Here is a 10046-nt window from a genome sequence, read left to right on the forward strand (position 1 = left end):
TTATCTGAAACAATAAATAATGCAACAAGAAAATGAATAAAAAGCTGAGAAAGAGAACCAAATCACACTGCAAGATTCTCTTCTCATTCATATCCTTCTTCTTCTTCTTCATCATCATTGTCATCTTCTTCTCCTTCTCCGTGTTCCGAAAGCGAAGGGAAAAAGAAAACATCACCCATCTTAATGAGAACCACCAACACCATTTAACATCACCAGAGAACCAGAGAAAATTTCAAGGGCAACTCCTTCTTCCTCTTCCTATTTTGCCCTTGATTTTTCTCTACATTTTCCATTCCATCCCACACAATAACCAAACACAAACAACAACCACAACAACATCATCTTATTGACAATGTTGTGCAAACTCGTTCCTGTGCCACGCAAGAGAAAATCTGGTTTGAACCCGGTTTACCTTAACGTCTACGATCTAACACCCATGAATGGTTACGCTTATTGGCTTGGCCTCGGAGTTTACCATTCTGGTGTTCAAGGTAACTGACCGTGTTTCAGCTTCCTTTGCCATCAAAGTGATTGAACAGAAATTCTATTCCTGGGTATTGGCAATTTTTAATTCAGATCTGTGGGATTGCTTTGTGAGTATAAAAATTAAATTTTTTCAATGGAATTTGAGATGGGCTGTTGAATGTTAATTCGAAATTTGTTAATAGCAGCATTTAAGGATCTTAAATAATATGACTTTTATCTCTCTTCTTCAGAAATTAATTGAAGGGTATAGCTTGTTGGGTTGCTTGAATATTGGTGGTTAATTCAATTCTAATGTAATTGTTAATTTTGTTATCTAAGGGTGAATTCAGCTGGATTTTGAGTTGGGGAAAAATACTGAAACTACACTCTTGATGAATGTTGATTCTTTCTGTTTGTTGATTATTCTAATGTGCTAATACCATGGAGTGGTGTATTTTTTGTTGTGATGGTTTTTGGATAGTTGGAGAGTGGTTTAGTGACTTCAATTTTTGTTGTAGTTCATGGGGTTGAGTATGGATTTGGTGCTCATGAACGTGACACGACTGGGATTTTTGAAGTGGAGCCTAGACACTGTCCTGGATTCACCTTCAGGAAATCGATTCTCATTGGATCGACGGATATGGGGGCGAAGGAGGTTCGTGAGTTAATGGAGAGGATGGCTGAAGAGTATTCTGGGAACACCTACCACCTTATCCAGAAAAACTGCAATCACTTCTGTGATGATGTTTGTGGCAAACTAACGGGAAAGTCCACCCCTCGGTGGGTGAATCGACTTGCTAGACTTGGTAAGCGATATAGTAAAGTGTGTTGTGGTTAGTTGCTTTCTTGGTCATGTTTATTTGAGTTGATTCTTCACTCAGGTGTTTATGAGGTTTCCAACATGTTCTAACAATTTTTTGACAAAGAGAGATTTAGTCTTGAATTCTTTGTTATCAGAAAAATATCTTTGTTTTGAGGGATCAGTATGCTACCTCACCTCTAGAGTCTAGAATGAGGCATACCCTTTTCATCTTCTTTCAAAATTTAAGCAAGGATTTTCTTTTACTTTTCACACATCAAACATCACCAACCCATATGTGTATGGTTATGACTTAAAATTTGAGTGTTATGTTTAAGATTAATGTTTGTTTATATTTCTGTTTTTGGGTTCTAATTTGACTTATTGTTGGATATGAATAAAATAACCGAATTCCTTTTTGGGTTGATGATCAATAAAGGTAGTGTATTTGATTGAGAATTGTTCACGCCTTGCATTAGGTTACAGGAGAGTTTTTTTCGCAAGTATGTATATCTCTGGCTGTTTTAAAAAGTTATTGCAGTGCAGTTTTTCCCATTTAATGTGTACTTGTTCTGCCAAAAGTGGCCATGCAAATGTCTTATGTTCCAATGCTGCATCTTGTGAAAAAGAAGAAACATTTTCTTGATTTCTAATTGTAAGTTTTGCTTCTTAATGTGAAGGTTTTCTCTGCAACTGTGTTCTTCCACCCAGCCTAAATGAAACAAAGGTTCGCCAAGTTACATTAGACAGGGTTCAAGACGGAGAGAAGAAGAAAACGAGAACGCATTGCAGTAGGTATGAGGCTTCACCCAATCCTCCATTGTCTAGTAGCCGAAGGCATTGCCTTCCTCCATCTTCTGTAATTATTGCTTCTCCGTCCTCAACCTTAACAGTAAAGTGACGCTTCGACAAATAGGTGGGTCGAGTTCTGAAATATAGGCTGTTAGAATTGTGTAACCAACAAGAGATGGGCAGAGAAACAACTTTTTCTTCTGCTCCATCTTTCTGTTTTGCTGTATATCTTTAATTGTGTGGCAATGGAAAAAAATGAAATGGTTGCGTTGTCTATTGTTTCTTCAGTGAACAGAAAGGGTCTTCATATCTAGATTTTTGAGCTATGCGTTATTGAGATTTATTTATGTTAACTGGTGATGTGGAAGTAGAACAAAGAAATGTGTTCAATGTGTAAAATACAGGAAATGAAAGGGAGATGGTGTGTTTGAGGGCAATAAAGAGTAGTTACTAGCTAGCATTAACAAAGTCCAAATTTATCAACCTTGTGCTTTAGATGCTGAATCTAGTCAGGGTTCACAGTCTGATCTAGCAGAATGTTCTTCAACAGTGATATATGTGTTGAAGACACCAAAATAGCTTTAAGTATGATAACTTTGCTTTCTGGTAACACTCAAATCCAAATTCTGCCTTGGATCTTCTAATTTGTACTATTGATGTGAGAAAATTGGCCCGGATTTGTAGGTTAATGACTGGTGATTAATAAATACAAAGCAACATTGCAGTGAAAAAATGATAAAAAAATAAGTGCTTTTAGTTCTTATAGTTTCTGTTAAACTTGGTTAGTGCCCCTATACTTTTGTATCAACAAATTCCATCATCAAACTTTGAAAAACATGCAGATTTAGTTTCTGGTTTCTATGAATTCATCATGTATTATAAAGTTAGCAGAAACTAAATTCACATGTTTTTTTAACACTCTGAGGGTCAAATTAATAAGTGTAAAAGTACAAGAAATTTGATAACTATTAACCAAAAGTATAGATGAAGAACACAATCTTTTCCTTAAAAAAATTGTGAGTAGAGATAGATGCAGCTAAAAGTAAGCTTCCACCTCAATTAGGTACAATTTTTGAAAGCTGGATTCGTCTTGGCATCTGAGGAGAAATGGATGATGTGTATGTATGATCTTCTGTGTGGTTGGTTTATGTGCCTAATAGCTTTTGATGATGTTCAGTTTGCGAATAATCACAGATGAGTTGGCTTGACATAAATGGCTTACCAATAATGAGTTGGCACCCCATTATATATATATTGGATCTTCTCTATGATTGCAGAGGGTAATGCTATATTTTCTTCCAAATCTTCTTATATGTTAATTGAAGAAAGCACTGAATGAAAATTTAAAGTATTTATTATCCTGAGAAAGAACACTTAATACTATAGTAAAATCATTATATGAAGAACAAGGAGTTAGTATATGTAGAATTATTCAAGTGTGCAACATGCTACATGTGAATTTGGATAAAGTTTTGAAGAAACATATGCAGAAGAAAATGAGAAAAAATAAAGTAAATTTTGGTATAAAACATCAATTATTATGAAGTGGAATTTAGTATTGTTGAACATGAAAATTGCAAGAAAGGATCTTGACTTCGAATGAAAAAAAAGAGAAAATCCAAAGGTATTAGAATATTTAATAGCATGTTGTTGTTGCCCTAGAGTCTCTTTGCTTTGGAGCCTTGTGGAAGTAGTGTAAAGGATAAGCAGCGTATTATTCGTTTTCCCATGCTTTCTTTGGACATGCATGGCATGATATGCTAAACGTCGCGTGAAAGCATAACAACCAACAACCCCTTTTTCTTTCTTTTTCATTTCCAAATCATGTCCTCACATGTCACCTTCTTTATTCATTCCTTTCTTACTCTTCTCCACTAAGACTCCAACTATATATGCAAAACTATTAGGTAGGTCACTGTTTCGTTTTATCTTAAGTTCTAAATCCATCTATTAAATGTAAATTATGGTAAATACCCAATTTGGTTCATGAAAGATTGAGATAATCCTATATAATTTTTTCATGCAAATGGGTCTTTTAAACCTTTCTACTATGAGGAGCTTTTACTTGTCTCATGTACTTTTCATCTACTATTGTCCAATTATCAAGAAACTTCTAACATTTGATCTACTTAAAAAAGTTATGCAGTGTATGAAAGGAATTATTAATCACATGTTATATTAGTGGTTTTAATTTATAGAACATTTTGGATATTCAATTTATAAAATATAATATTTAAACTAGTTTTAATTTGAAGGTAGATAATAGTGAGAAATATATATTGCATTAATATACACATTACAAGAAAATCATAAAATAAAAACCAATTTTAAAGACAAAAAATAATTAGTTGCTATAGTAACTAGAGACTATTTTAAAAACTAAAAAAAAGTAATTTCTAAATTAGTTTCTATTATTGTTAAATAGTTTCTTGTATCTAATTAGCAACCAAGGTTTTAACTACCAATTATTTAGATTTTAAATTTGGTAGCAAAAACTTTGGTTGCTAATTAGATACCAATTTAAAAACCATTTAACAATAATATAAACTAATTTAGAAACAAAAAATTTTTTTAGTCTCTAAAATGGTTTTTAATTTAGTCACTATAACAATTAATTATTTTTTGTCTATAAAATTAGTTTCTATTTCATGATTTTCTTATAGTGACACAATAGGCATGTAAGATAAAATTATTTTCTGTTTTAACCATGTTTTAGTTGAAGGGATATTTTTAACATGTCAACTTATAAACAAGTTCTCAAATTTAAAAGATATATTACTAAAGTGATTAAATTTTTTTGATAGAAATTTGTAAGTTGTAATCCATAAAATCAATTGATATTTTTTATAAATCATGATACTAAGAAGAAAATATTAAACTCAACTTGGTATGTGTTTCTCTTTGTACTGAGAACATATCTTTCTCCTATGAGTTATTAAGTCTATGTTGATGTTTCGATCTTCGGTGGAAAGTGTTTGCAAGTTAATTTTGATTTTAGAATGTTTAATGTAATTAATGCATATCTTAACATATGGTAGGTTAATTTATTTATATTAATGAGTTGAGCCTTCTTATTTCTGGACTGAACCGTAGATTTTATCGATTAATTCTTAAATATTATTTATAATTTTGTCCAATTACCGGATGGTACGGTATGCCAACAATATACCAATTACATTTTTTGAATTTACACCCAGCTCAACAACATAACATAACAGTTGGGACATCCAAAAACTATTTCATAAGAAAGTGAGTATCATTCTTCACTGTGCATCCACTGTTTTAGCCAAAATACCTAAATAATTTTGCTACCTGGAAACAGTTTGCATTGGACATTAAAAGATAAGAGTCCATGTGTAGTGATAAGGTTGTAATGAATGAAGAAAAACGAGTTGGAGTCAAAAAGCTGTGTCAAACTTCTGCACAAAGAGAAGGGTCCAATGTTCCAGAGTGTACAATTTGTTAGCAAAAGAGTGTTTTATTTTTAATGTTCAGGTTGATGCTGAAAGGTACTTGTCGACCACGCATGTGTTACTCATCCCATTTGCCGACAATCAAATCAAATAACAAATACATGAAAATTCTATGTTATTTTCTAGTTTACGTTGTCGGTTTAAAATACCATCTCAGCAAATAACTACTGTACTACTTTTTCCTGAAATTATTTTTAAGTTATCATGTGTGCATATGCAATGGTAAAGCAACACAGAACAAGAGCTGTTATGGTCACCTAATTAAGAAATTTATTATCCTTCCCAATTATTTTTTTGCTAGATTAGTAGAGTTTTTTTGGTGTATTTTAAATAGATAAAAATTAAAAGTGGAATATTTATTTTAATTTTAAATATAATTATTTAATATATATAAATCACAGTTCATTGTTTGATAAAATAGACTTACTTTTATTTTATTTAAATATAATTATTACTTTTTATAATGGATTGACTCGTCAGTTCATGAACCAAACCAACTTACGTCATTTAAGGCACAATCTAAATAAATCAGACAAAAAGTTTTGTGGTTTAACTTAAGTTATATATTTTTTTAATTAATTAATGGAAGTTTTCGGGTCAACGAATAGAATAACTTATTTGATAGCTTTAATGAAAACCCAATAGTTTTTGAAGACAAAAAAAAATGTTTCCAAATTTAAATATAATCTATATAATTATTTATTAGTACAAACTTATATATATATATATATTGTTTTAGTTTTTGAATTCTAAAAGATACAAGTTTTCATATTGGTTATTTTTTTTATCTTTTCAAGAATTTATACACTATAATATTTCAGGTACCTTCAAATGAATGACAAAAATTGAGATTTGCATAGAAAGAGTTGAGGCATTATATTACACTTTTTAAAAAAAAATTTGAACACTTTTCAATTCACCCTTTCATCAATTCTTTTAATCAATAAAAAATATTATAAATAATAAAATATATGAGATACTCTAATCTATATAAAAAAAATTATACATACAATAAAAACGTTCACCTATTGTTATTGTCAATAATACTAAAATATTTTGAGTATTGGAACTTATTCTGTTATTTCCTCTTTATATATGTATCTGCGTGATAAAGAGATATTTTTAAAAAAAGTTAAGAGTTTTTAAAATATAAAACACTTCACAAGAAATAAAAGTATAAAAACGAGCATAAGTTTTGTCTGATTAATTTCCTTCAAACAATACATTGAATAATCAACCTATATTTATCAACCGTGCAACAAATTTTCCATGTATTTTCTGCGGGTAAACAAAACGAAAAGTAGTATCAATAAATATATAAATCTGCCTTAATTTCAACCAATGACTATATGTTTTTATATATACAAATGTGATTAATATTCATCATTTTATCTTATTTTATGATGTTTCGTGAAGACAATTATTTGAACACGATATTTAAAATTTTGTCCTCCAATGACATGATAAAATGTAGATGTTACATGTCTCCTTTGATTCAATCCTTTTCTTCCATAATGTGGATATTTCATATTTCTAAGTGTTTCAAAGCCTTTAAGAAGTTAGATCATATAATATAATTTGACAGTGATTTTGTAAAGACAAGTCTTTCATCTTTTTTATTTTGTTGCCATCGATAAGACATGTTAATGTAGTACATGTATTGTTCCCTCAATTTCACCCATTCATAAAATAAAATGGTAAATCTTATAGTATAGTAGTAGGAGGGGTGACAAAGCGGGCTGGTTTTTATGGTTCATCTCGCATGCAGGTTGACCCACATCTTTTTTTTAAATATGGAGGAGGAGTGGAAACAGCAACCGCGCGACAACAATGGTGTGTGGCAGTAGCGCGCAACAGTTGCAGGCGAAACCGCACGGAGTTTCAGGCGGAGCGAGCGGCGGCACTGCAAAGGAGAGTGTATCGTGTGTTGTGTGCGATTTTTGGAACAGCGTAGTTGTGTGTGTTTTAAGTGAAAACTTAATTTTTTTTTCTGTCAAAGTTGTCACTCCTCCACTGGACTATTACTGTCAAATCAATTATTTTTTTTTTGTTTGCGGGCTAACGGGCCAGTCCGTCCCGCCCTGCTGCTAATCCATGCGGACCGCAAATTGGCAAATTCTTCCTGCACCATATCAGTTTTAACCTCCACCTTATCAATTTTATAAATTTCCAAAACTACCCTCCTGCACTATATCAATTTTAACCTCCACCACCATATCAATTTTTTAAATTTCCAAAACTACCCTTATTCCAAATTAAAAAATCCAAAATAATAATTATAATTGAGAAATAAAAAAATACATGCTGGAAAAAAAATTCTGAACACAACTAAACTGGATAAAAAAATTCAGAATTCAAAAATATGTTCCGAAAATTGAAATCCAAAATATTTCAGATAAAAGTTTCAAAAATAATTTTTCCCATTTTTGTGTAAGGTTATTTTCATCATTTAGGAGGGGTATTTTTGTCATCTTCTAAAGCTGATTAGGTGCATGCTGAAATTCATATGGTGGAGGGAGAAATTGCCACAACTCTTTAGTATTTATTTTTGCAGAATGTATTATTATCTATTCTGGATTTTGATTTCTGGAATAAAGGATAATTTCGAAATTTTAAAATTGTATTGGGTTCAGGTTCAAAAATGTTGGGTGTAGAAAGAATTTGCCCCACTACAAAGCAGACTAATACGGATCAGCAGATTTAAAAGGTCAACCCACCTCACATTTTTTACTTGAAGGATGCGGATCGACATAAACGGTCGAACCCGTTTTGCCACCCTACCCTATAGTTATTCTAACACATTGATTTTTATCCTATGGTCAAAATTCGGGTCCACAAAAGTAGTTCTTTCTTTAATTTTTATTCTATTTTAATTTTTTATATTATATTTATTTCTTTTCTTTAATAATCACAAGAAAACTCGGAAGATTGATCATGTAGTAATATTCTAATAAATTTATGCAAGTAATTGATACTTTCTATTTTTTAAAGATTTATGTTTTTAATTACCATAATATATTTAAAAACAAATTATAAAGTGGTTATTATTTTTCAAAAGATAATTTTTCAAATTGGAAATAGAATGTGTGGGCCATATTAGGGCCACTAAGGTACAAACAACAGACCCTCTTCTGTCAATTGCATTGACCTTGCCTCTTGGGCCATCTTCTTTCCTTCTCTTGTTTCCTACCAAACACTGTCTTTTTGTTTCTCTCATGTTCTTCAACATTATCATTTTCAATTAAACATTTTCATCTTACTCACCTAAACTTTCTCTTATGGGAGGGCCTCACATAATATATATATATATTATTTTTTTTTTTATTTTTTTTATTTTTTTTATTTTTTTTTTTATTTACAAAGAGAGTTGATGCAATTTATTTACAGTGTTTGAAAACTTGTTGGAAAGTAAATCACACATTAGATGTGAAAATTTTATTGTTTTCCTTCTTAAAATTATAAATCAAACATGTTACTAGGTTTTGAAAATACATCTGAAATTACCTTTTTTCAAAGATGTCTCTCTCAATAGGTAGGTCTAATATTTTTTCCAACTACTTTAGTTCCATTCACAAGAAGTAGGAATTCAACCCAACTTGTTACTTAAGGAAAGGATCTTAACCTAAATTGGTTTACTGGTGTTACTTATTTTTGGTAATTGCCATGATTAAGAGTATCTCAAATTGGTTGGATTTGAGACTAATCTCACTCATATTATTCATATTTCTATTAATTACTTCGAATAATTTTCACACACAACAAAATTGTAAACGAATCTATTCTACTTAGTAATAAAATAAAAAGTTCTATTTTGTTTATACAAACTAACTTAAATAGCCTTAAACTTTTAAATGATAAAATAATATAAAACATCATCTTTAATCTTTACAGAATAAATTATGGATCATGGTATATTCACAACCTTTTTTACATTCACTATATAACTCTCAATATTATTATTTTAATAATTTTTCACATCATTTAATTATAAATTTATTTTTTATTATATATTTTTTAAACTGTTATCTCAGGAATTATATATAACTAGTAGGTTTTCAAAGTATCATTTTTAATAAATTATAGACTCCTAATATGTTTACCATTCAACACTGAATTGCTTCAAATTACAAATGCTAAAAATAGAAAGAAAAGAAAATAATCAATCTTTTAGTAAGATGTGAAATGGAGAAAAATGATGCATGACTATTCACTTCTGAAAGTAACATTTTTCTAAATTATACATTAACCTTATGGAAAAGTACAACATTTTCGTGTGCCGTCAACCGAATATTAACCATTGGATTGAATATAATTGATCTTTGGTTGGAATGGGTCAACCAAATTGGCCGTTAGTAGCAGTCGCTTTAGGCAACACGCTGTAGAGCTGCCAAATGCAAACGCACCAAAGAAAAGAAAATTTCCTAACTCACATGCCGTCATTTTGTCGAACATTTGGCGTGCACATCACGGGTACAAAGTTCAATCATAAACACAGACCAACCTTCATAATAACAATA

The 10046-nt window shown here is 30.7% G+C and overlaps 1 protein-coding gene across 1 annotated transcript; it reads left to right on the plus strand.

Moving 5' to 3' along the window:
- Positions 1-2330, plus strand: LOC137813281 (deSI-like protein At4g17486). The gene is made up of 3 exons (XM_068615396.1): positions 1-491; positions 984-1271; positions 1945-2330. Exons 1-3 carry the CDS (start codon positions 353-355, stop codon positions 2163-2165), a joined length of 648 nt encoding a protein of 215 aa, XP_068471497.1. The 5' UTR covers positions 1-352; the 3' UTR covers positions 2166-2330.
- Positions 2331-10046: the final 7716 nt, after the last annotated feature.

The sequence above is a fragment of the Phaseolus vulgaris genome, chromosome 1 (assembly GCF_000499845.2).
Source record: "Phaseolus vulgaris cultivar G19833 chromosome 1, P. vulgaris v2.0, whole genome shotgun sequence".
NCBI classification, from domain to species: domain Eukaryota; kingdom Viridiplantae; phylum Streptophyta; class Magnoliopsida; order Fabales; family Fabaceae; genus Phaseolus; species Phaseolus vulgaris.

Coding starts and splice junctions, on each gene's coding strand:
- LOC137813281 (XM_068615396.1), top strand. CDS start 353: ATGTTGTGCAAACTCGTTCCTGTGCCACGCAAGAGAAAATCTGGTTTG. Junction 492..983: donor TTACCATTCTGGTGTTCAAG/GTAACTGACCGT, acceptor TTTTTGTTGTAG/TTCATGGGGTTGAGTATGGA. Junction 1,272..1,944: donor GAATCGACTTGCTAGACTTG/GTAAGCGATATA, acceptor CTTAATGTGAAG/GTTTTCTCTGCAACTGTGTT.